This window comes from Equus przewalskii, chromosome 1 (genome assembly GCF_037783145.1).
Source record: "Equus przewalskii isolate Varuska chromosome 1, EquPr2, whole genome shotgun sequence".
NCBI classification, from domain to species: Eukaryota; Metazoa; Chordata; class Mammalia; order Perissodactyla; family Equidae; genus Equus; species Equus przewalskii.
Genome location: NC_091831.1, coordinates 104,287,395 through 104,313,999, shown reverse-complemented (window position 1 = coordinate 104,313,999; position 26,605 = coordinate 104,287,395). Strand labels below are relative to the sequence as shown.

The window sequence follows — 26,605 nt, the reverse complement described above, 5'->3', positions numbered from 1 at the left end:
ATGCGCCTGGGTCCGTCAGAAGCAGTGAGTAGAACATGCTGCACAAACAGACGCCAGGCCGCTGGCTGCCACCACGCCTTCTGCGGAGAAGGGCTGGTTGTTTAGGAAAGGGGGTGTCACTTCTGTGCAGGCCTCCAGAGAGCCAGGGGGTTGTGCTTTCCGGACTGGCACATTTTCTCAGCTAGAGTTGCAGAGTGTGCTAAAGTGGGGAGTCCGGAGCAACCACCCTCACCAAGGTGGCCTCCAGGGTCATGCTCCAGCCCGAGGAATGGGCAGGCTCGGGTGCCGACTGCCCATGCCGGGCCCATAATCCCTCAAAAAAGCCTGAACCCCATCCGTTGCAAAGGTCCTGGGGAAGCAGGGAGCCCTGCCTTCTGCCTCTTTCTCCCAAGTCTTCCTGTCTCCATGTCTTCCAAAATCTGGTCACCAGGAACACATGCAAGTTTAACAAAGGGAACTGAAGGAAGGAAAAAAGACACCAGTTGCTCTCTGAATTTTTTTCAAATCCACCGAGGCTGTGGCACCAGCTGGTGTTGCAAAACAGTTGCTGTTTTTCCAAAATCGGATTCTTCCCTTATCACACGAGAGCTTGGGGCTAGCACCAGAAGCAGGAAAGCATGGCTTCAGTCAGTCTCTCAAGAAAGACTCCCCCAGTGCCTGCTGTGCTGTCCTCCGCTCAGGGCAGGGCGTGGCCTGAGGGTCACATTCACGGAGGAGATGAGGACTGGGACCAGAAATGGGCAGTGATGACAGGAGTCCTGGTTTGAGGGCAGGCTGGGCCCCTGCTGGGCTGGGGAAGCCTGGGGGTAAGAGACAAGGAGCCCAAACCCCACTTCTTCCACTGCCGACTGCGTGAGTTTGGGCGAATTGTTGAAACTTGCCGAGCCTCAGTTTCCCTATCTGTAAAACATGGGGATAACGGGCCTCCTTCCTAGGGCTTGCTATGAAGGTTAAGCCAGCCTACACACGTGGATGTGCAGCCTGAGAGGACCACAGGGAGGAGCCTCCGACTGGGGCTTGGAGGGTCAGCAGGAGCGTGCCCAGAAAGGAATAGTGAGGCTTGGAGATGTGTGCAAAGACCTGCCTCCCTCCCTCTCTCCCTCCTGTCTTTTCATCCTTTCCTCCCATCCTTCCCTCCCCTCCTCACTTCCGCCCTTCCTCCTTCCTCCTTCCTTGTTCTTCTTTCCCTCAGTCATCCATCCATTGTCGGATGTGGACGAGGCACCTCTTGCATGCAATCTCTGCCCTGGGCTCTGGCTGAGGGTCTTGGGGGGCGTGGAGGGGCGGTGTTCTGGGGATGACAGTGGAAGAAGGAATCATAACAGATTCCTCTTGATCTGCTGGGTTGGAAGGGACGACCAGGGAGCCATCAGGTGGTAGCTGAGACCCAGGCCTGGGGTTCAACACCATCCCGTCTGGATCCCCGCCTCCCCCACCACAGAGAGAGAAGGAAGCTAAAGCCAGAGCTGGGAGGGGCTCATCAAGAGGAGGAAGAAGCCACAGAGATGGGCGGAGGCCTGACGTGTTAGGTGTAGGATATCTATCAGCTGCGTCTAACACAGACACTCAAAACAGTCTTACAAACAACTTAGCGACACAGAAAAACCCAGAGCAGGAAGAAGTCCAGCAAATCAGGCTCTTGGCCTGTTTCCTGCAGCCGTTTGTGGAAATGGAAACATACTGAAATGGGCATCTCTCGAGGGAAGAATTAGGGGCGATCCTTGTTTCTTTCTGTCCTCTGTAAGGTTTTCACAGTGGACATGTCTGTACTATTTTTCTGGTTCTAAAAGCTTAAAAAGTATTCTGGTAACCAGACGAGCTGCCTGCGAAAGACCTTCCTGTGTACAGGCACCGTGCCTAGCGTGGAAACCGGCACAGTTAGCCATTGATGATTAGGTAGCTAGAACTAAAGTTTTTCTCCTTTTTGCAATATAGCTTTCGGTTGTTCCCCTGCCCATTGTCAACCATGCTGTTTAGGCAATATGCTACCTGATTCCCATCAGGTTCCTGTAGATACAGCTCCCTGGAGCCTGGGTCACCATGGTAATGGGGGTATGAGCTGTTTTTCAAGAATTAGGACTCTCTGGTCCAGTTCAGGTCAGTGGAGACCACAAATTCATCAACTGAGCCTGCACAGATGTCTGATAAGTGACATTTGACGTCAAGAGGCTAAAAACTCCACCCTCAGATCATGCTCATGCCACCATTTTGTGAACATGCGTCCTAGGAAGAGGCATGGGGTGTGACTACGCTTGCGCAGGTCATCAATTTTCTCACCTCTCCTCACCTCCAGTCATCTATCTCCACACTTCAGACCATCTTGCCCCCCATCCCATAAACATCCCTGAGTCCCTATTTTCAAGGAGGCGGATTTGAGGCTCATTCTCCAGTTTCCTCACGTGGCTGCCTTGTGAGTAAACTCTCTCTCCGCTGCAATCTCATCTCAGTGTTTGGCTTTCTGGGCAGTGGGCAAAAATGAACTTGATTCAGTAACAGCGCCTCACCACAACCCTCCTGATGAGGTGCTCAAACTGTCTGCATTTTACAGATGAGGAAACTGAGGCCCAGAAAGGATAAGTTTGAAAGAAGGGAGGAGTTCCAGGAAGCAGCCACAAAGGAGATATTCCCACAACAGCGGTGTCAACTATTTAGGGCTGATCACAGCCTCACAAGTGGTTTTGGAACTCTTGGGATTCAGTTTAAAGTCACTCTCTTTTCCTTAAGGATGCCAAGTTCCATTCTCCATATGTGATGACTGTGCCGGCCCACTCTCAGTCTCCTCAGTGATTCTTCCAAACTACTGGGTCATTGTTTCCAGAAAAATCCAGTAATGAAAAACAGCAGCCCCATGATTCCCATCTCTCTGTCTGGAGCAGTTGACTCCAAGTTTTTGATCATGTGCGCCTATTAATAAAAGATTTGAGTGTGCACAGGTGCATGCACACACCCACACACTCTCATTAGCTGGTGTCTTGACGTCTCAAGACACAAAACACACTTCAAGTGGGCTTCATTGTCATTAAGTGGATGTAAATGTACATTTTCAGTGGTTTTCTTAGATCTTCCCCCTTTTTCGGGCCAACTTCATCTGAGAGTGTCATTGTTTTTATATCAGAATGTGGCTGACAGAGAGCACATCTGAGGGGAGAGGAAGTGCCGCTCAGCTGTTTTCACGCATTTGCTCATGTTTGCGTTATCCGTATTATCTTCTATCTGTGGGGTTTTGCAGATCATTTTTGTGAATTCCTTGATCGTAATTGGAGGATTAGTTTAATTATAACTGGATAATATAATCCTGAAACCCAATAACTGGGCTGAAATACTTTTAATAAATTAAAAGTGACTCCAAGAGGAAGTACCTCCCTATCACCAGGAGGGCCTTTGCCCCAAGGGTGACACGTTCCCTCATCCCTCAGGACACCATGCCTGTCCCAGGACCTGTGGACATACAAAGCAAGGCCATCATCAGTCCAGCTAGGAAATATTGGTCCAGGTTAATTTCTTTCTTATTTTTTAGACTAAAAACATAGAAATTCATACCTGTTAGGATGACCACTATAAAAAAAATAAAATAGCAAGTGTTGGTGAGGATGTGGAGAAAATGCAACCCTTGTACACTGTTGGTGGGAGTGTAACATGGTACAGCTACTGTGGAAGGGTATGGAAGTTCCTCTAAATATTAAAAATAGAATTACCATATGATCCAGCAATCCTATTTCTGGGTGTATATCAAAAGAATTGAAAGCAGGATCTCAAAGAGATATTTGCACACCCATGTTCACTGCAACGTTATTCACAATAGCCAAGAGGTGGAAGCAACCCAGATGTCCATCGATGGATAAATGGATAAATAAAATGTGGTGTGTACAAATGATAGAATATTATTCAGCCTTAAAAAGGAAGAAAATTCTGACATAGGCTGCAACATAGATGAACCTGGAAGACAGTATGCTTAGTGAAGTAAGCCAGTCACAAAAAGACAAGTACCGTATGATTCCACTTACATGAGGTATTTAAAGTAGTCAAATTCATAGAAACAAAAAGTAGAAGGGTGGTTACCAGGGCTTGGGGGAGGGGAAAATGAACAGTTGTTGTTCAACAGGCATAGAGTTTCAGTTTTGCAAGATAAAGAGTTCTACATGTCTGTTGCACTACAGTGTGAACATACTTAACACTATTTGAACTGTACACTTAAAAGTGGTTGAGATGGTAAATTTTATGGATTTTTTTTGTTTGTTTATTTTGGTGAGGAAGATTGGCCCTGAGCTAACATCTGTGCCAGTCTTCCTCTACTTTGTACGTGGGACCACTCCACAGCATGGCTGGTGAGTGGAGTAGGTCCACACCTGAGATCTGAACCCGCACACCCAGAGTGCCAAAGAGGAGCAGATGGAAATTTAACCACTCAGCCACGGGGCTGGCCCCAATTTTATGTTTTTTAACACAATTTTAAAAAACATAGGCTGACCCCGTGGCTGAGTGGTTAAGTTTGCACACTCTGCTTCAGTGGCCCAGGGTTTCACTGGTTCAAATCCTGGGCGCAGACATGGCACCACTCATCAAGCCATGTTGAGGCAGCATCCCACATAGCACAACCAGAGGCACTCACAACTAGAATATACAACTATGTACTGGGGGACTTTGGGGAGAAAAAGCAGAAGAAAAAAAAAAAGAAGAAGACTGGCAACAGTTGTTAGCTCAGGTGCCAATCTTTAAAAAAAAAAAAAAATGTAAAGAAACATAGAAATTGTAATCTTGATCTTTTCCTCCTGTACCCCAGTGGACCACCTTGCAAATCCCACTTTGGAAATGATTTTGGACCCTCAAGGAGGTGCTGATCTAGGAAGTAATGGAATGATCTGAAGGATGGGGTGGGGGTGGGGGGGGTGGGATTGGGCCTGCAAACCTCTGCTTAGGAAGCTGGGCAGGAAAGGGTTAACCCTGCAGGCCTGGGCTGCTCAAACCCTGTGCATTCCCAAGAATGACCTGTCCTCAGGACTGACCTTTGGCCGGCTCCTGGGAGAAGAGCTCTGAACTCTTGGGCTGTTCTGCCTGGTAAGAACAGCTTTGTATGCCTGAGGCCTCGGGTCGCACACTGGTTTGATGAGCATTCACGCTAACACTGATTTTTGGTGGATGCCTGTTTTTGCAATGCAGTCTGAGCAGCTGAGGTCAGTCAGGCGGGCAATGCATGCCTATGTGACTGACTACTAGTAAAAACTCTGGACAACGAGGCTCAGGTGAGCTTCCTGGGTTAACAACACTTCACACATGTTGTCGCCTGTCATTGCTGGGAGGCTCACATGTATCCACGTGCCTCCACTGGGAGAGGACACTTGGAAGCTTCTCCTGGGCTCTCCTGGTCTTTGCTCCAAGCACCTTCCCCTTTGCTGATTTTAATTTGGATCCTTTTGCTGTGGGACCCAGTAAAAGTGAGTATGACAGCTTTTCTGAGACTGGATTCAGGTGAATCATGGAGCCTGAGGGTGGTCCTGGGGACCCCTGACACAGAGGCCTCTCAATGTCTCTTGGGCCCTGGCTTCTCCTTTAGAATCATTTTCCCTTTTTTCTCCCCCTAGTTTTTGGTCCAAGCAGGAAAGAAGGCAATTTTCTCTGTTTTCTTTCGTTCAGTCATTCATTCATGTTTTCGGTAGTCTTTGAGCCATTCCTTGGCCGAACACTGTGTTGCCCTGTTCCTATGTGGATGGGAAATGCCCAGGGAGAATAAATGTCTTAGGGAAGGGAGTGGGTTGGGCAGGAGAGATGGTACTCCCAGGGCCAAGTTGGAGGTCACAGCACATTGTAGGAGTTGGGAGAAGAGGCTTAGGCCCTGGTGGGTGCAGGTTCAATTCCACAACTGCCCCTCAGGCACCAGCTCAGACACTTGACCTTGGACAAGTGACTTACGCTCTAGGGGCCTCAGATGCCTCGTCTGTAAAACTGAGATATTACTGCTGCCCTTTCAGTGGCTCTCCTCGGTCATGCTGTCCCCCGGAGGGGGGGGTTCTGAATACATGCAGTGTTTAGGGGAACCTACTGATGATGCCACAAAGGTCGAGATGCTAAACATCCTTCACTGCACATTTTACTTGATCCCACACTATGCACACAGTGCTCTCAGAACAATACTACAACTTTGCCTCCAATAATATGATTATTGAAAAGTTTAAGATATTTTTGTTTTGTGTTTGTTTTTTGTCCTTAAAGTGAATGGCTGGATTTCAAAACTCCTCATCATGGTTCCTCTCTGTGTGGTTATATCACTGACTGGATACACTGTTAGGCTCATTCACTCAATTGACTTTTAATTTCTACGCATTGCTTTTTTAAAAATTTAATTTTGTTGGGGCCAGCCCCGTGGCCGAGTGGTTAAGTTCGTGGGCTCTGCTTCGGCGGCCCAGGGTTTCGCCATTTGGATCCTGGGTGTGGACCTAACGCTGCTCATCAAGCCATGCTGAAGCAGTGTCCCATATGCCACAACTAGAAGGACTCACAACTAAAAATATACAACTGTGTACCGGGGTCTTTGGGGAGAAGAAGGAAAAATAAAATCTTGAAAAAAAATTTTGTTTTATTAGTACATAAAATATTCTACATGGTTCCAAAGTTAAAGCAACAAAACAAGCTCAAAGAAGTCCAGTTCCTTTTCCTTTCTCCTCCATAGGACACCATTTTTTAATTTTACGATTTATCTTTGATTTTTTAAATTATCGTAAACCAAGATGTAACATATTTAGCACCCCCCTTTCTTATATACACTTTCTCCATCTTATGCACGTCTTTCCCTATTTTTGCTGGTGTATCTTTGGGAGAGCTTCCTAGAAAGGTGCTGGCTTGCCGGGACACTGCATACATCACGTTGCCTGGTGTTGCCAAATTCCCCTCCACTGGGGCTGTACCATGCTCCATTCCCGCTACCAAATTATGACAGTGCCTGTGGCCTCACAGCCTGGCACACGAGCTGTCAAACTTCTGGATTTTCACCAATCTGATCTTAGTGTAGCTTTAATTTGCTTTTCTTTTATGAGCAAGTTTGAACATATTTTCATGTAGGTAAGAGCCATTTGCATTCCTTTCTCTGTGAAGCGTCTCACACCTTTGGCCCACTTTTCCATAGGGTCATTCACCATTTCTTTTGCCAGTCTCAGAAGCTCTTTATACATTCGGGATGTTACCTTTTAAATTATGCTATAAGTTCATCAGTTGCATTTGGCCTGTGATGACTGGATAGGACTGATCGGGAAAGAGAAAGGATAGGAGGGAACCAGCCCCTGTCTCTAGCCAAAGACTAGCACTGGGGAGTCTGCCACATTCAGAGATCTGGTCAGAAAGGAAGGTCAGCAGAGACTGCTGCTAGAATTGGCTTTTTTTTTTTTTTTTTTGGTGGAGAGGATTGTCCCTGAGCTAACATCTGTGCCAATCTTCCTCTATTTTATATGTGGGACACTGCCACAGCATGGCTTTGATGAGCAGTATGTAGGTTTGCGCCTGGGATCCAAACCTGCAAATCACAGGCTACTGAGGTAGAGCACATAAGCTTAACTACTATGCCGTGGGGCCAGCCCCTAGAGTTGGCTTTTTAGATGGACATGGTTGGAGGTCATTAACCTCTGAATACATTTCCTGTGGTTTTGCTCCAAAAATAACACCACACCCTCATGGCCTGTCAAGAATACCCCTCTGCTCGAGGGGGGTTCCCAGTTCTCCATCTGGGAGCCTGGGCGGAATCAGGCTTCTGGGTGCTGCCCTCAGGCCTGTGGGGGGCCTCAGAGAACCTCAACCTCTGGTCTGCTTAACAGAAACCTTGTCTCTGCAACGAGATGGAAATGCACCCTCATCCCTTTTGGCACACTTGACTTTTTCCCAGTGAATGACAGAGCAGAACAATTAACCCAAAGTAATCTCAGCCCAGAAGAACATTCCTCCCACAGGTCTGGTTTCTAATAACCTGGAGGCACATAGTCAAAGGAATTTGGGTGTGGAATGTAGAGGTACAAGGCTGCCACCTCCGATTTCCTCTCCGCTTCTCTTCCTGGCTCTGTCTCCGTTACTGAGGTCCTGTGATGCTACCCACCAGCCTTTGCAGCAGGTGCTCCCTCTGCCTGGAACGCTTCCCAGAGCAGCTTCTCCTTGTCACTCAGGTCCCAGCTGAAATGTCGCGTCTTCAGAGAGGCCTTTCTGGCCTACTACTGCTGGAGGAGTTCCCACGTCACCATGCCCTGCCTCACCCTGCCCTCTATTCTTCAAAGCTCTTAGCACTCGCTGGCATCCTTTTGCTTGGCTTGTACAGTCATGAGTCGCTTCACGATAGGGATATGGTTTGAGAAATGCATCTTTAAGTGATTTCATCATTGTGTGAATATGACTGAAGGGGAAGATTTGCCACCCCGAAACGTGTCTCTTTAACATGAGGATCATTTAAGGCTGATTATTATTAAGAAACAAAAGACTCAGAATGTTTTTCTTCTCTCTCCCTTAACTGCCTAAAAGAATTCAGATTAAAAACTCTGTCTCAGGAAGCAAGCTATCACCTTAGCATAACATGAACTACGTGGTAGAAAGGGCGGGCAGTCTGAGAAGAGACTAAATTCATAGTAAGTCACTTAGCTCGTGCTGACGTCTCCATCTTTTAGACAGGACTAATAATTAAGTGGGGATTTCAACAAAGCCTACTCTTTTCCATATCTGAAAGTCTTTTGGACCAGAGTTCTAGACTTTTAAGGTATCAAGAGCTAGATGTCGTCTTCTCAGATGACAGCAAGAGAGTCTGAAAGGTAACAGTATCTGAGCTGCTGGTTTGCTGAAGGCGTCTCAGGATTTGAGAGGTCCTAAAGAGAAGTCGTTACAGATGACAATTATTCCCACATAAATGCCGTATTGCAAACCGAGAACAATCAAAATGTGGATGTTTTCCCAGGAAGAGGGAATGAGGCAGGGACAGCAATGACTCCAGACTTTTCTGGTGGCTGGAGCCTGAGGATGGCAAGCTGGTTGGAAGGGGGCGTGGTCTTGGTAAGGGAAGCTAACGATCAGATGATGTTTATTTGATGTATCTTGAAGGTACTGGTAGAAAGATGAGCTCAACTAAATCTTTACAATTTATTATTTTATTTGATTGCATCCTCAGCACAACATCTCAAGCCAATAGGAGGAGTAAAAAGGAAGGTCTAGCTGGTCAACTTGCCCTCAGTCTCCTCACCTGTCTAATGGGAACAATAACAATACTGCGTCTACCATAAAGACTATCAGGACCCCAGGGAGGTCAAATAAAATGGTAAAAAGAGGTCCTCAGCGATTTTACTAGTAGCACTTTGAGCGTGGGACCAGGGCTGGAAGCCAGGTGGTGGTAAATGAATTTAAAAGTTAATAGGAAAAATTAATTCTCTCTCTTTTCTTGATCAGGCTGGCTAGAGATTTGTCAATTTTATTGATTGTCTCAAAGAACCAGCTTTTGGTTTCTTTGATTATCGTTATTATGTTTCTGTTCTCCAGTTCATTGATTTCTGTTTTGATCTTTACTATTTCCTTTCTTCTGTTTAGTTTGGGTTTAATATGCTCTTCTTTCTAGTTTTGTAAAGTAGAAGCTGAGGGTGTTGATTCGAGGCCTTTCTTCTTTTCTAAAATTGTTGCTCAGTGCTCCAGAGTTCCCCCAGTCTGGTGTTAGCAGCATGCTGCAAAGGTTAATACGTTGGGCTTTACTTTTTATTCATTTCAAAATACTTTCTAATATCCCTTTTGATTTCTTCTTTGATCCATGGCTTATTTAGATGTGCATGATTTAGTTTCCAAATATTTTGGGATTTTCCAGATATCCTCCTGTGGTTGATTTCTACCTTCAATCCACTGTGGCCAGAGAACATACTTGTATGATTTGAATCCCTTTGAATTTATTCGGATTTGTTTTATGGCCCAGGATATGGTCCATCTTGGTAAATGTTCTGTATGCACTTAAAAGAGTGTATGTTCTGCTGATGTCGGGTGGAGAGTTCTACAAATGTCAATTACGTCAAGTTGGTTGATGGTCTGTTCAAGTCTTCTGGATCTGTGCTGATTTTCTGTCTATGTGTTCTATCCATTATCGAGAGAGGAGCAGTGAAATCTCTGACTGTAGCTGTGGATATGTCTATTCTCTCTGCAGTTCCATTAGTTTTTGCTTCACATATTTTGGAAGCACTGTTATTAGGGGCATAAATGATTAGGGCTGTTACGTCCTCTTTGTTAACTGACCATGATTAATTGCTTGCTTAATATGTAATTGCTAAATGACTTTCTGACTCCAAATTGTGAGCTCTTAGAACACAGTTACTAAGACAGGTAAAGGACAGGAATAGTCTCACAAGTGGGCAAAAGAGAGGGGGACCCCAGCAGGATGCTGCCTGATCATGGCTACCCCAAATGCAGCTTGTGGCTCCCCAGTCATAGTCCCATCTCTGGGGCACCAAGTGCCTGAAATTTCACCACCATAGATCCTTTGGGTTCATTAATCCCTGTCTAGATATTTTTGCAAGTGCCTGCGAGAGAGGAAACACTGCCCCAGCACACCTTCCTGCCCAGGGAGAAGGCACAGTGTGGTGAGCACTGGGGCCCAGGGGGTGCACCCAATGCTGGAAGAATCAGGAGTACCCCAGAGAGGTGCAGCCTTACCAAGGCTGGTCGGGGTGAAGCGTAAGGATCTGTGATTATAGATGTCAGTCCAGAGGCCCCAGAACCCATCGATGGCACCTCAAACTGGCCCACAGCTTGCAGGTCCATGAGGGCCCCTGTGGATTCTGGAATCCCGGGTGTGGCATCCTTAATATAATGCTGATATTTTTTCAAGACGTGGAACGTGCTTCTAACGTGAGTGGATGTGACTGGGATGCAGATGAGAAAAGGCATGCCCAAGAGCCTCCTTTTTATCTTTGTCTCCCTGAAAGCTTTGTCCCTCCCCAGAATAAACAGGATCTTAGGGGTGCCTTCTGCATCCCAGTTCAAATGTGACGTTCTGCTGCCCTGAGTAACCTGCATAATTCCCAGGGTCATGCTTGTCTGTGTACTTTTCTCTGGTATTAGACTGTGTGTGGCGCAGGATATATTTCCTTCATATTTATGGCAACACAAATATAGCACGAATGCCCTCAAGATTCTGGTCTGGACTCTGCAAAGCAAGATAAACAGGCCAGGGTGTTTCCTATGCCGAGAGAGTATGTAATCCAGAGAGGACAGGATGTGTTCCATCAAATCTAAGCCCCAGAGATTGAATGCCGGGCATTACTGTGTGAACCACCAAGAAAGCAAAGACTCTGCTCAACTACGACAAAGCATAAGACGGAATTGACTGTGAGATTTGTCTGATTTCAGGACACCAAAATGTTTTTTGTTTTTTAAAAAAGGAGTCCTTTGCATCAATGAAATATAAGTGATGTGAGCAAGGACAGAAGGACATGTGTGGATTTATATATAGCAGGAATGCAGTTAATTAAAAAGTGCTGGCTTTAGTCTAATGTTCAATACAATCAAACACATGGTGGAAAACAAAATGAGGAATCTTGCGTTTTCCTTGGAGGAGAGGGTGTTAGCGATGGGGATAGTAAAGGAGGTGGGAAAGGTTTCAGGAGAAGATGGACTTTGAAAAGGAAACGAGCCATAATCCAGAGTATAAAATAACCATCCATGAGTCCATACTGACGTAGAGAAATGATTATGTAAACGAATAAACAGCTGGGGGCAGGAAGAGCCAGATCGTCCCTGCAGACACATTGCAAATAGTTGATGTAGATACTCTGTCCCACCCCAGGGGGGTAGCTCCTTGCCCCTTGAGTGTGAGCTGCATGCAGTGACTGACATCCTTCCAAAGAGCGTAGTATAAAAAGGGGAAGAAAGCAACTTTACAGTGAGAAATCTGAGAAACACTCCCTCAGCCACGTGATCAAGGTCAACATCAACAGTGATCAGTCATGTTGACAGTATGTGCCCTTGATAGGATGCGATGAGAATGCCACTTGACCTCTGTGCTCCTCCTCCCCAAAACCCATAACCCCAGGCTAATCATGAGAAAAACATCATTCAGAGCCAATTGAAGGACAGTCTACAAAATACCTAATCAGTACTCCTTAAAACCATCAAAGTCACCAAAAACAAGGAAAGTCTAAGAAACAATCACAGCCTAAGGGGAGATGAGGACTAAGCGTGATGGGCCATCCTGGATGGGGGGATGGAACAGGAAAAGGACACTGTGTTTGCTGGGGGTCAGGGTGGGGAAGAAGGCGGACCCCCAGTAAGGCCCTGGAAAGGTGCTGGGGTCTTTTTGAAAGGTCTTACCCTGGTTTTTCTGGTTTGTCATCCTGTCAATGTGGGGATGGATTTAGGATTTAAGGAGAAGTAAACATTTGACTCACTTGTCTGTAAATGGCAAGCTTTCCCCCAAATAAGCAGAGTAAATGCACTTCTCTGAGTGTTTAATAAAAGCACGGTGTCTATGGGAGGGCTGGCTGTGAAGCCACAGCAGACGCTCTTCATGAACTTGAAGGAACGTTCCTCCACCAGGTGTGGGTTTTCTCTTTACCTGCCGTTATCCTCGGGAACTCTCTGTAGCCCGGCTCCTTGCCTGAGCTGCTGCCGCTATAGGAGGAAGCCTTCAGCCCAGGGCCCAGGCTCATTGTCATGGGCTCACAGATCCTCCATATTCATGTAGATTGTTGTGCCATTGCAAAATGAGAATGCAAGGACAGTCCTATTTTGTGCTGCCCTGGGGCCGGCAGGAAATGTGTAGAGTAATATGGCTACTTCGCTTCCCATTGATATGGTGGGTTCACACTACATAGTCATCAGATTAAAGCAAGAAGGTGTAAGCAATCATAGAAAAGGCTTCAAGTGAGTTTGGGTTATCCAGCCTTAGAGGTCAGTGTCCACACACCCCATCAAAGTGGTCGCCCTGGAAGTGGTTGGCACTGAGCTGGTTGCTATGGTAGGTCCGTGTAGATGACAGGGAGGTGTTGGGGTCTCCTTTCATCCTCGCACTGGTTATTTTTATCTCAGGCTTTCCGTATTAGTCAAGAAAACAAAACAAAACCCACTGTGGGCCAGATTCGAAAAATGTCATAAATTACGTCTATATTCACTTAGGTTAGAAAAAGGCGTTATCTTGGGATTTGGTAGGAAGAATAGAGATCCTCTTAGGAAAGAAAACAAAGATGAATCAAAAGAAACAATTTACTCTTACTTAGATGGGTATGTAGTTACCTGCCTGGCCCTGAGCGTGCTCTACAGGACCCAGCCTCCATCATAAAGTTCTGTTCAGCTTGGTGCTTTTTTTACTTTTCGGAATCACTGCCTTTTATTCTTTATTATGATGATTTTTTTTTAAGCAACATGTAATATGGGCACAAGGCCACCTCATCTTTAGAGTAAAGAGAAATTAGTCTGCATATCACATTGATCAGGTCTGGCAAGAGCCTTGACCTCCTGACCACTTGGGCCGGGTTTACTATGACAGTTACATAATGTCTTAGCCCAACTGACCCATGGCCAGTTTTATAAGACCCTTGTTTTATTTGCTGCCTTTCCAGGTTCAGGCACTTCTAGAAGAGTTAAGGACATAATTTCTTTTGAAAGAATATGAGGTGGTACTGGCTCCTGGCACTGGTACTTAGAGTCTCCAGAAAGCAGCAATATGGTGAGCAAGAAGAATGAACAGCCTATCGCCTTGCTGTGTCTCAGGAGCTGGCAGGAGAGCTGTGCAGAGGGTGGATAGGAACTCACAGCAGAGGGTCAGCCATGATGAGTTGGATGGAGGGCTGAGGCGTTTGGGTGAACATCCTCACTTTGCTCACCATTGGTTATTAGGTAGTGGGTCTTGACATTTCTTCGTGGTCCTGTTCTTCTGAACTGAGTGTTGTCTTCTCCAAGGGAAAGAGAGAGGCAAGTGGGCTGAACATGGACTTCACTCACTGGGACCAATTGAGACTGGAATCTAGGCACTGCCACTTCATGGCATGTGTCCTTGGGCCAGATATTCAACCTCTCTGAGCATCCATTTCCTCACCTGCCAGATGGGAATAACAATATCACCTTCTCGGGACTGCAGGAAGAGTTCAGTGAGCCACTCTGCATAGTGTCCACTGTGGTGGTTTTGAAAATTTATTCCCACTTGCCAGAAGTTAGCTCATTCTTTATTGCTGCTTCCACCAGCTGGCCTTCCCAGTGGCCTCTCGGGGTATAATTTCCTCTTGTTTTGCTTTAGGTTCCTTTTTTTCCATGTATTTTCCAGAATGAAATTAATCTCTTCCTCTTCAGAGTCTCATAATGTAGCACTTCTCAGCATCTGCTTTGGGTTATAATTATTTTATTTATTGGCCATCTCTTCTCCCTCGAGGAACCCCTGTAAGGAACTGTGGTATAAGAAAGAGTATATCTGGGGAACCGGCCCCATGGCTGAGTGGTTAAATTTCTGCATGCTCCGCTTTGGCATCACGGGTTCACGGGTTTGGATCCGGGGCATGGACCTACTCCATTCATCAGCCATGCTGTGGAGGCATCTCACATACAAAGTAGAGGAAGATAGGCAACCAATGTTTGCTCAGGGTGAATCTTCCTCACGAAAAACAACAAAAAAAGAGTATATCTGGTCTCTGTCCCCAGTTCCAGGCACAGAGCTTCAAAAGCCCTTGGAATTTGTTGAGTGACAGGAGTCTTTGTTATGCTAATAAGGTGATACATGGGGGGCCCATAGGTAGCTTCAGGACAGGATCTGGTCACCAGAAAAACCAATGGCATGGTTAGAGGGTTGAGACTTTCAGCTGCCCCACCTTCAAGGAGGGGAGGTGGACTGCAGATTGAGTTCAATCAGGTAGCCAATAACTTCATCAATCACATCTCTGTAATGAAACTCCAATAAAAACTTTGGATACAGAAGCTCAGTGGAGTTTCCCTTTTTTTTAAGATTTTATTTTTTTCCTTTTTCTCCCCAATCCCCCCAGTACATGGTTGTATATTCTTAATTGTGGGTCCTTCTAGTTGTGGCATGTGGGATGCCACCTCAGCATGGTTTGACGAGCAGTGCCACGTCCGTGCCCAGAATTTGAACCAATGAAACACTGGGCCGCCTGCAGCAGAGCGCGTGCACTTAACCACTTGGCCACGGGGCCAGCCCCTGGAGTTTCCCTTTTGATGAATGCACTGATGTGCCAGGAGGGTGAGCCACCCTGACTCCATGGGGAGAGGGCATGGATGCCATTCCAAACTTCAGCATACGTGTATTCTTATAATAAAACTTTCATTGTAAGTAGAGTGCTTTTCTGAGCTCTATGAGTCATTCTAGCAAATTATCAAACCTGAGGGGGTCATGAGCTCTCCTGAATTTACAGCCGGTCAGAAGAGCAGGTGGTCTGGGGACCCCTGAAGTGCAGCAGGTGTCTGAAGCGAGGGCATCTCGTGGAGGACTTTGCCCTTAACCTGTGAGGTCTGTGTGAACTCCTGCTAGTTAGAGTCAGAATTGTAGTGCAGGACACCCAGCTGGGGTGGAACTGGAACAGGAAGAGACTACTGTTTCAGTAGATTCTATGCTCCACATCAGGAACTGGGTAAATATAAGTTGAACTGAGAAGAATTGAGTTAATATTTTATGTTCATATGAACATTGTTATTTCTTTGGTCTTCCTCTTATTTGGGGCACCCCTGATATTGGAGTCTTGGTGGAGGACAGAGCCTGGCTCCCACCACAAATGCTGAAAATGCCAGTCTCTCTGTGGCCAGGGCAAGATCACATGACCTGGGCTCAGCCAATCTGACGCACTCATCATCTCTGACTTTGAATCAGGGGCAAATCTCTCTGACAGAAGCAACATCCGGCTTCCTAGGGCAGCCATGATGCTAGTGGAGGCATGCAGCAGCCAGTGTCATGAGAAAAAGCTCCAGTGACAGTGTTCAGTGAGACAGCAGCAGTGTCCTCATCCACCTTGTTCTACAAGTGATTTTTGATCCCTTTGATTGAGGTTTTGTTCATTTGTTTTCTCTTTCTGTTTGGTTCCTCTACTGTCTTGAAAATCATATAATGTACTCCATTTCTACTCTTTTATGGTTACTCCTGAAATTTTGCCATGCATATGTAATTTAACAAAGGCTAAACTTGAGACCTGGATGCCAGTCCTATAGAATACAAGGACCTTAGAAGACTTGAACTTCAATAATTTCAATTATTACTTTATTATTATGCAGTTGTATATTATTTAATATTATTATCATATACAAATAACGCTAGTTACAGGCTCACTATTTCTCCTCACATGTGACACCATCTTTCTGGGAGCATTTTCCTTCTTTGTGAAGGATATCCTTCAGATGCTTCTTTAGTATTGTGCCTGTTGGTAGTAAACTCTTTGTGCTTGTTTTTACAAAAATGTCTTTATTTCATCCTTGTTCTTGAAATAGGATTTTGATGAGCACATAATTTCAGGTTGATAATTTTTTTTCAGCCTTTTGAAGATATTATGCCACTCTTTTCTGGCTTTTATTATTGTTTTTGAGAAATTTACTCTTAGTCTAATTCTCTTGTCAATTTTTATAGGTGGCCTGTCTCTTCTTTCTGGCTACTTTGAGAGCTCCTTGCTTTGATTTTCTGCAGTTTTACTCTGAAGTGTATATGTATGGATTTTGCTCATCTTTATTTGGATTTTTTGGACTCCTTATTTGTGGAAATTGATCCTTTCATCAATTCTGGAATAGTTTCAATCATTATCTAATTGAATATTGCTTCTCTTCCATTCTTACCATTCTCTCCTTGTGGAACTCCAATTAAACATATGTCAGAATATCTCATTTTATTATCTATATCTCTTAATTTCTTTTTTCACTTCCTTGTCCATCTCTTTATGCTGCCCTTTGAATAATATCTTCAGATCTATCTTCTAGTTCACGAATTTTCTCTTCATCTGTCTCTAAAACGGCTATATACATGTATGTTTGAGTGTGTATTTCATACAATTTACCCATTTAAAGTCTAATTCAATGGTTTTTAGTATATTCACAGAGTTGTGCAACCATCATCACAATCCGTTTTAGAACTTTTTCATCATCCCTAAAAGAAACTCTATACCCATTAGCAGTTACTCTCTATATCCCCCAGTCGCCCCTCACCTGCCCTAGGCAAGCACTAAGCTACTTTACATCTCAGTAGATTTGCTTCATCTGGACATTCATCTAAATAGAATCACACAATATGCAGTCTTTTGTGACCGGAGTCTCTCACTTAGCATAATTCTAAACTGTCTTTTAAGTCATCTGTTGAATTCTTCACTTCAACAATTGTGTTTTAAATTTTTATAAACTCTATTAGTCCCTTTTTCAATTTACTGGATCTTTTGAGTCTTTTGTTGCTTATTTTTGAGATTCTATCTCTACTTCTTTAAACATTTCATATATAGTTATGCTATTTTCTGATGGTATCGAGCAGAATGATTTAGAAGCCCAAGAACTTGCTTCTGCTGATTCTTACTCACGGTAGCTTGTTTCTTTGCATATCTGGTAATCTTTGCTTGGGAACTGACATTTAGGTTATCTTCGTTTGTGGAAAATCTGAGCTTTTCCATCCTTAAGAGAAATCGCATCTGCTTCCGCTGGGAGTCAGGGGTGCTGGAGACCCCAGGCTCTCCTTCCAAGGGTCTGGCTTCCAGAGGAGTCTCCTTCTAGCTCCATTGCCCTGGCTTCTCAGAATGCTGGTGACAGCACTTGCCCCCACCTGCCTTTGGTGTGTGGACTGACCACTCACTCCTTCAGGCTGCTGTCCTTGGCAGGTGGGATGTATATATACACACAGCGTGATGCATATGAGCTTTCCTGTCCCTACTGAGTGGCCAGCAAGCCATAGAAGTTCTCTCTCACAGTTTATCTGCCGGGAAGGGCCCCTCAGAGCACCATAGTTTGCCATCCTTCTGCCATTCCTAGAAGCCCCTAGCCTGCTTCTGGTTCTCTAGCTTTATTGGTGAAGCTTGAGCTTCTCAATCTTTCCATTTCCTGTGTGAACCTCCAGAGTCAGATTCTGTTTGCCTGCAACTGAGAACCCTGAGGGAGAGAACAGCCTCCAGTAATATAAGAATTACATTGAAAAAAAGAAAAAAGAAGAAAAAAAGGAAAAGAAGAAAAAGAAAAAAGAGAAAGAAAAAAAAAGGGGCCAGCCCTGTGGCTGAGTGGTTGAGTTCGCCTGCTCGGCTTTGACGGCCCAGGGTTTCCTGGGTGGGATCCTGGGTGTGGATGTGGCAACACTCGTCAGGCCACGTTGAGGTGGCGTCTCACATGCCACAACTAGGAGGACCCACAACTAAAAATACATAATTATGTGCTGGGGGGATTTGGGGAGAAAAAAGCAGAAAAAAGAAAGAAGAAGATTGGCAACAGTTGTTAGCTCAGGTGACAATCTTTGGGAAAAAAAAAAAAAGCATTACATCAGTGGGCACCCACAGTGTGCCCTGCCCTGCTCTAATCCCCGCAGTTATCATAACCTTCCCATTTTACAGATAAGGAAACTGGGGTGCAGAAAAGTTGGGTGACTCGTCTTGGGTCATACAGGTTGCAGCCGTGGGAGCTGGGAGGTGAATGCTGGCTCTTTTCCATTCTCATGACTGCGAATGGAACTGAAGGCCTCATGACCATCCGGGACTCAGCAGAAAAAGTCCTGTTTTGCGAGGAACAGGCTGCAGACACCTGGGAGCTCATGAAAGCTCCGACCTGGCCTTTCTGGTATGTGGTGTGCAACAGCGAGGCTTGGCAGTAAGTCCAGGGTTCTCTGAGCTTTTTTCTGGTTGAAAAAACCCCAAATTCTAACTCAAGAACCATGAGTTTCCTTGACTGCATCTGTGCAGACAGCCTAGAAAATCAATGTCATGCAAATGCATGATTCACGTGGTTTTGCTGCATTTTCAGACTGAGAAACTCTGAGAATAGGCTCAAGACCTCATCGTTGGCTTGACCCGTAGGTGGATGGACATGACACTGACCGTCAGTGTGAATAAACAGCCTGCTGTGTTCTGAGCCTTGGAGTGACACCTGTGTGGGCATCGACATGAGACATTGCTTCAAGGAGGAGAGAGGGGCTGCTCCCTGCTACCGACCCCTCCTCCTGGACTGTCCTGGACTGTCCTGGCATGTGCTTTCTCCTGACCACTACTTTCTCAAAAATAAAGGTGTGTTGTTTCATTTATTAAGTGTTTACCTTGTGCCAGGCGCTCTGCTTACAAAGATGCTTTAATCGACTTACATACTTCCTGCTTTACATACTTAGCTCTTTTACTCTAAGAACAGCCTGCAACATCGACACCGCTGTGCTCCTGTTTCATGAACAACGGGGAAACTGAGGCTGAGGGAAGTGACCTCCTGAGGCCCCACAGCAGAAGGGGTGGGGGCCATGGGAACCCAGCTCATGGGGCAGCAGAGCCTGCCTCAGGGCCCTCCTGTCCTTCCCAGGAGGTCCCTTTAGCCTCTTTTCTCTACTATACAGCCAGAAGGGCCACCTGGAGGCAGGCGAGTCACAACCTAAGGACCAAAGGTTTGCCCTTCTCCCAGGGCCCCAGTGTTTGTTTTCTCCACTCCCATGTGGATCTGATACCCAGAGGCCTGCAGCCGAGGCTTCTTAGAGCCACAGAAGGATGGCAGGCCCCCCAGCAACTGGCGCTGGACCTGGCGGGGGCTTACCTTCACTGCTTCCCAGCTGGAATTCACCAGATGCTGCCGGAAGGGCCCAAAACCTGAAACCAAGGAGACCGTTGTTTGGTCAGGCCAGCCTGGAGAGGGGATCTCTACTCCTGGGCTGCTCCCCGTGGGTACCTCCTGCTACTCCCAGGGCCACTGTGGGCCCACAGGAACACCAGACATCCCCTTTCTTGTGGAGGCCTGCGACCTTGCCAGTCTGGGAGCATCTGCAGAATTCTCTTGTGTGAGGCATTGTGGAGGAGCCAAAAGGGAACATGGGGCCGACCCACTGCCAAGCTAGGACGGCTTGAGAGAGTGTGCAAAAATGTCCAGTTAAAGTGCATGCTTTGGAGAGAGCCTGGAAATACACCCCCGTGAATATGCCCAGTTGTCTGCTAACAAAGGTGCAAAAGCAGTTCACTAGGGAACAGACACCCTTTCCAACACACCGGGCTGGGACAGTTGGGTGTACTGGCAGTTCATAGAGACAGAAAGTAGATTAGTGGTTCCTAGAGCTGGAGTGTGTGTGTGTGTGTATGTGGGGTGGAATTAGGGAGTGTCAGCTAAGGGGAGTTGGCATTTCTTTCTGGGGTAAGGAAAATGTTCTAAAATTGATTGTGATGATGAATGCATCACTCTGTGAATATACTAAAAGCCACTGAACTGCACACTTTAAATGAATGAATTGGACAGTATACAAATTACATCTTAATAAAGTTGTTACATTTTTTTAAAAAAACCAAAGGAACTACCGATACGTACAACTTAGATGAACATCAAGGGAATTATGCTCAGTGAAAAAAGCCAATCTCAAAAGGATACATACTACACGATTCTATTTACGTAATTTGTGTAAAATAACATAATTATAGAGATGAAGAACAGATTAATGGTTGCCAGGAGTTAGAGACACAGGAAGGGGGTGTGTGTGGCTATGAGGAATAGTTCGAGCGAACCCTGTGAGGTTGGTACAGTTATTTATTGTGTCGGTGGTGGTGACACAAAGCTACACGTATGATAAAACTGCATAGAGCTGTGTACACACACACACACACACACACACACACACAGAGTGCTATACCAATGTCAATATCTTGGCTTTCATATTGAAGCTGTTAACGTTAGAGGAGGCTGGATGAAGGGTACAGGAGACCATACATACATTTCTTTGTAAATTCCTGTGAATCTATAATTATTAGTATTTCAAAATATAAATTTTTAAAAACATGCTCTTTGGTCCAGCATTTCTCAAATGCTAATATTATGTGGGCGTATCTTGTTAAAATATAGAATCTGATTGTGTGGGCCTGGGATGATGCTGGAGATTCTGCATGCCTAACAAGCCCCCGGGTGGTCCTGATGCTACTGGCCCTCAGACTACCCTTTGAGCAGTGAGGCCGTGAACAAGTAGGGTCAGAATACTCGAAAGAAGGGAGAGAGTAGGTGGGGTAGAGGTTGGTTGGGGAAGACTCCTAGAGGACGTGGGGGTGAGCCAGGACTTCACGGTGGGGAGGAGGCAGAGCGGCTGGAGGGGCCGGGCCTGGGCCGGTGAGCCCTCAGGGGGAGGCCTAGCTGGGGTAGGCCTCATTCTGGGAAGGAGCAAGAGCCAGGGCTGCTGGGTGAGGTTTGTGGATGGAAGGGCTGGTTCCTTGACCTGGGGACACTTACTTACACTGGGTACCACTTCATGATTTAATTGCCAGGAAGATTTCTAATAAAAGGCAATTAAGTAGAATTTTGCTTTGGGGAGGACAGCAAATCCCCTATGGGACTTGCTTAGGAAGGGTTTCCTGCTGGCCTGGGGAGAGGCCACATCTTGGGACTCTGTTGCCCTCTCAGTGTTCCAGCTACTCATTCTTATGGCACCCAAACCACTGGTGAGAGATTTCCACATATTGAGGTATATGGGGTAAGCTATTCTGGTTCAAAACTGGTTCAGCTTGAACTAAAGAAGCCTGACTTATGGCCTGTCAGACACACATTGTCCATCTGCTTTCGCCATGAAAGTAAAGCATGCATTCTCTTCAGATGAGAACGCAGACTACCCCTCCTAGGAGCCCAGTATCACTAATGCCCTGTGGTTAACTACTATGTAATAGTCCTGAAGGTAAGTTCTTTTTCTCTGACATCAGGGTCATGCTGACCTGCTAATTTGCAACTGAGTGGCTCCTTGAAACTTTGATGACTATGGATACTGGGCATGTTTAATGTGTGTTCTTTGTTCTAAAAAGGTGTAAGACTGTACTGAAAACTATGCTTGTCCAGAATGCTTTCTTCCTCTCTGGAGATGGCCTTCCTGGATTATAGTCCTAAGCCTGGCCTAAGTAAAGGTCACCTTATCTCTCTTATCTATAGAATGGCTATTGGCTATTTTGCATCCACACCTTAAAGTGGCCCCTCCAAAGCTCAGGCCATGGCTTAGGTGGCAGCTGGGAGTAGTCAAAGACCTGAGCGTTGGGGGTCAGGCTTCTGCTTTTGCATCTCCACCCCACCACTTACCAGCTGGGTGACCTTGAGCAAGTTGCTTACCTTCAGTGGCTTGGTTTTCTCATCTGTAAAATGGAGACTAATCATAGTAATCTAATAGTGTTGTTGTGAGGATTAAATGAATGAATAAAATGGAGCATTTGGAAAACTGCCTGGTGCATAGGAAGCAGTGTCGAGTATTTTCCTTCATTACTGTTATAGTCATGTACCTCTCGGGATTGTTGTATGGATTAAACAATACCGTGTATGACATGCATTGTTTCCAGAACTTGGTAGGTGCTGTCGGAGGGGAAGAACTATTCTCTACCCTCTAGGTTCTTCTGGCTGTTCTAAGAATTAAAGAGACATGAGATAGAAGAACAGGAGAAAATCAAACAAAGTTTAACCAACGTGTATACGTGGGGGAAACCCAGGAAAACTGAGTAACTCCTCAAAACGGCCAAAGCCACCACCTTAAATACCACCTTCAGCTAAAAACAAAGGATGATGTTGGGAGCAGTGGTTTAGGACTTCAAAGGGGAGGAAGGCAATTCACACAGAGATGGAAAAGCAAATGTTTGATAAACAAGTGTTTGCCATGCCTTGTAAAGACAATGGATCCCAAGAGAGAATTTTGATAAAATGGTCCTTGCTAGGTGCCTTCCTGTCTGCCCCACCTAGAGTTATCTGTGGTGATAGTTCCTTCCTGGGACGGGGCTTCTAAAATGCTTTTAGACATTTTAGGGGGAAGGTCAAAGTTTCTTTCTGAGTCTTTTGTTCTTAAAAACAATCAAGCCAAAGAGACACATTTTGGTGTGGCAAATTCTGATTCCCCACAGTGCTCAACAAATGTCGAATCATTTTCCACTGTCTCCCCATGCAGTGCAGGATGGGCTCCAGCCAGACCCTTCCTCTGCCTGATGCTCTCTGATCACTTGGTGCTGGCCATTTCTCAGCCCCAAAGCCCCCTGAGCACTGTGCCTATCAGTCAGGCACCCCATCCTTACTTTTCCATAATGAAATTTCACTGCCTCTTTTGGCCTCTGTTTCTTTGTCCAGAAAGAGAAAGCCTTGTACTACTCAGAGTTCTCCTGAGAAACTACGTACACACGCAGACACACACACTCAGAGTCATCCATTGCTTAACAAGGGATATGTTCTGAGAAATGCATCATCGGGCGATTTCATCATTTTGCGAACATCATAGAGCATACTTACACAAACCTAGCTGGTATAACCTGCTACACATCTACGCTTTATGGTACCAGTCTTATGGGACCACTGTTGCACATGCTGACTGGTGTTGACCAAGACATCATGTGGCACGTGACTTGCATATTTATATATATGTATGTATGTATATATAGAGAGAAAGAGCTTTATTATAAGGTATTGGCTCATGTAATTATGAAGGCTGAGAAATCCCAAGATCTGCCATCTGCAAGCTGGAGACCCAGGAGAGCCAGTAGATTTCAGTCCAACTCTGAAGGCCTGAGAACCAGGAACACTGACAGTGTAAGTCCCAGAAGGGACTTCTGCAGACAAATGTCCTAGTTCGTGCTCTCAGGCAGAAAGAATTCGACTGTCCTCCACTCTTTTTTCTATTTGGACTCTCAGTGCATTAGCTGAGACCCACCCATATTGGGGCAGGCCATCTACTTTACTGAGCCCACCCATTCAAATGTTAATATCTTCCACAAACACCCTTACAGACACATCCAGAGTGTTTAACCAGATATCTGGGCACTCCGAGGCCCAGTCAAATTGACAAAGAAAATTAACCATCACCAGGCCTAAAGGATGGTGTGACTAGGAAGGACCAGGCCTGGGGACCCTCTTACTTCATCTCTCCTCCAGAGTGCCCATGCTCCGCCCCTGTGGCGGAGGCCAGCCACTGTCAGATGGGCAGGTGATGGCTGGAACCTCATTTCTCAGTGGGTAGTGGGCTACAGACACAGGTGGCACCTCCAACGCAGCTTCACCTGGAACACAGCTGAGGTTTTGAGTTCCATCTGATTATTGGGAGGTATTTCTCAGTTCATACGGATTCTGAGACCGGGAGGAGCTGCGGTTAAAGATCACCCTCTGAACCCCCAGCCCGCCGGACCTCAGGCCTTTAGAGCAGGAACCAGCTCTGGAGAGGACTGTGCCTCCAAAGTTCCTGGGCCACTAACAAGGTCGGTGCACCATGGGGGAAACTTCCTCAGGGAATATAAGTTTAGGACAGGATGTCCCGGGAAGTGAGTGGTGTCCTCTGACTTTGACTGAATCCTATAGAATCAATAAGATTATAGCTGCCACTGAGAGCAGCCTGCCCCCCCTCCAAAAAAAATTTTAGAAAATAGTGAAATTAAGGAAAAGTCACTAAGAAACCAGGTACCTCCTGGGATGATGGTAGGAATGCTAAAAATGCAGCGACACACAAAGATCACATCCTGCTTTAGCATCATCCTCAGATCATCTCTAATCTGTTTTAAATCAGGAGAAATCACTCGGCAAGTGAAGGTTTGAAGCTCTTGTTTTGCAGGCTCCAACCTTATACTTTAAACCTGGCAGGCCCTGGAGTGGAACTTGCGAAAGGCGCTCGAGAAATCTTCTCTCCGAATCGAGGGGGTCCTTTGGAGGCATGCAGGTTTTCCCAGTCTCCCATTGATATTGTTGGTGCCAGCGAGAACGCCTTGATCTCGAGACAGTTTGTCAGAGTCCTTGTTCCCCTACCATCTGTCTACGTGCCAATTGTCTTGGCGAGATTTATACAAGAAGCAAATCCAATTAAATGAAAAGCCTGCCCCTGGCAGCTCGAAGCATTTTTAATAAAGGAAGCCCACACTCTGAAAGCCAGTAGGCATTCCCAAATCGCTCCTGATGATCAGGTACTTCATCAAACAATCTAGAGTTTGCCAGCAAGCCACAAGCTGACAGGACAGAGCAGGGGTCCACGCGAGTCTGCGACTTGCCACCGTGCTTCAATTTTCATATTTCATTTGTGACAAGCGTTGTGTTTATCAGGGGTACAGTTTCCTTAGGAATTCAAGAGTAATTTGAACCACTCCATCTCTATACCCCAAATAACTTGAATGAGAACAAGGGAGATAAAAGGTTTTCAAAAGAACTTTCTTTTTTCTCAGAAGGCTAACAGGAATTTGATTATAGTCTGAAAATATTAAGATAGGTAACTTTCAATTTTCCCTGCACACAGGAATCCTTATCTCTTCTAAGATTCCTTCATCGGACACAATTCAAAAACCTTAAAATATGCCAAATGTGTCAAACTGAAAATAAAGAGCTTTCTGAAGAAATCCAGTCCTCCAGGGACCAGCTGTGACAATGACGGGGTGGCTGGGGTGGATTTTGGATGTGCTGATGAAAGGCAGGAGTGGGCAGCTACCATTCTTTCTGAGTTGACCTGTTAGGGTCAGAGTCTCCCGCTGGTGGCTCTCCGAGGTGCTTAGTGTTCCCGGGGCGGCTGAGAGTCTCCAGTGTGGGGACAGGTGCTGCGTGCTCCCCTAGGGGTGGTCATTGTAGACGGACTGTCCTAGCCTTAAGAGGCCCTGTCTTTTCTGGGTCCCCAACTCCTCCTTCCTTGCTATGTAACTGCACCCCAATGGATGCCACACGGGCTCACTCGGCTCCAGATTCAGGGACAGTAGGCACCAGCCTCAATTTCTGCCCTGATGGGCTGAAGGACAAGATCTGAGCCTAAGCTGCATGTGGGCACCTGTGTGTCTGCCACTCAAGAGGTGTTGGAAGTGAATGGCAGGACAGAAGCATAAAAACCTCGCTGTCCCCTGATTGTTTGTTAATAGGGCATGGCAGGAAGTCAGCTTCCAGCTGGAATTACTGGCACCACCAGTTGCCACTCTTTTCTCCCCAGGAGGAAACTGTTTACGACCAGGATGAGGAAAGTGCACAGTCCACCGCCAGGCTAAAAGCGGCAGCAAATGGGAAAGCAGAAAAACAGTCTTACCGGTCACCACCACACAGCTGGACTGGGAATCCATGAAACTGGAGTCAGGAGGGTGCGCCTGCACCTCGGTGGGTCAGGTGGCTGGGGCGCAGCTCGGGGCACCTGGCGCTCTGAGCACTGGGCGCCTCTCCAGGTTGGTGGCCGGCTCCTGTGGGGTCGGGGGGGCATCCAGGCTTGTCCGGCTGCCCGGCCCCCACCGCGTTCTGGGGCCCCGAATGGCTGAAGACTCTGGGGTGGGGGTTGGGGTGGTAAGGTGATGCCTGTTGAGAGCAGAAACAGCCAGCTCCGGACGCAGAGGCTGCGGCAACAGACAAGGACTTTCTGGATACTTAAGTCTTGGTCCGTCTTTTGCTCAGTGCGGTTCAAAGTGAGCCATGAGTTTGGCGACCAACTGTTTCGATTTGCCCGGGACTGAGGGGTTTCTGGAATGGCGGGGGCAGGGGGGCGGGTAGGGACTGAAATGTGCTCAAACAGGTACAGTCCCGGACAAATCAGGACAGTGGGTGACCCTAC

The 26,605-nt window shown here is 46.3% G+C and overlaps 1 protein-coding gene across 2 annotated transcripts in view; it reads right to left on the bottom strand.

Moving 5' to 3' along the window:
* The window catches only part of PGPEP1L (pyroglutamyl-peptidase I like), a 41,883-nt gene extending 15,504 nt beyond the window's left edge, over window positions 1–26,379 (bottom strand). Inside the window, exons 1-2 of one of the 2 annotated variants that reach the window (XM_008533233.2) lie at window positions 26,093–26,379; window positions 19,663–19,715 (exon numbers count right to left, since the gene is read on the bottom strand). In XM_008533233.2, the coding sequence (XP_008531455.2) occupies window positions 19,663–19,715; window positions 26,093–26,126 (87 nt within the window). In that variant the 5' untranslated portion in view covers window positions 26,127–26,379. The remainder of the gene's footprint in view (window positions 1–19,662; window positions 19,716–26,092) is intronic. The other variant, XM_070619943.1, reaches the window with a different exon arrangement.
* Window positions 26,380–26,605: the final 226 nt, after the last annotated feature.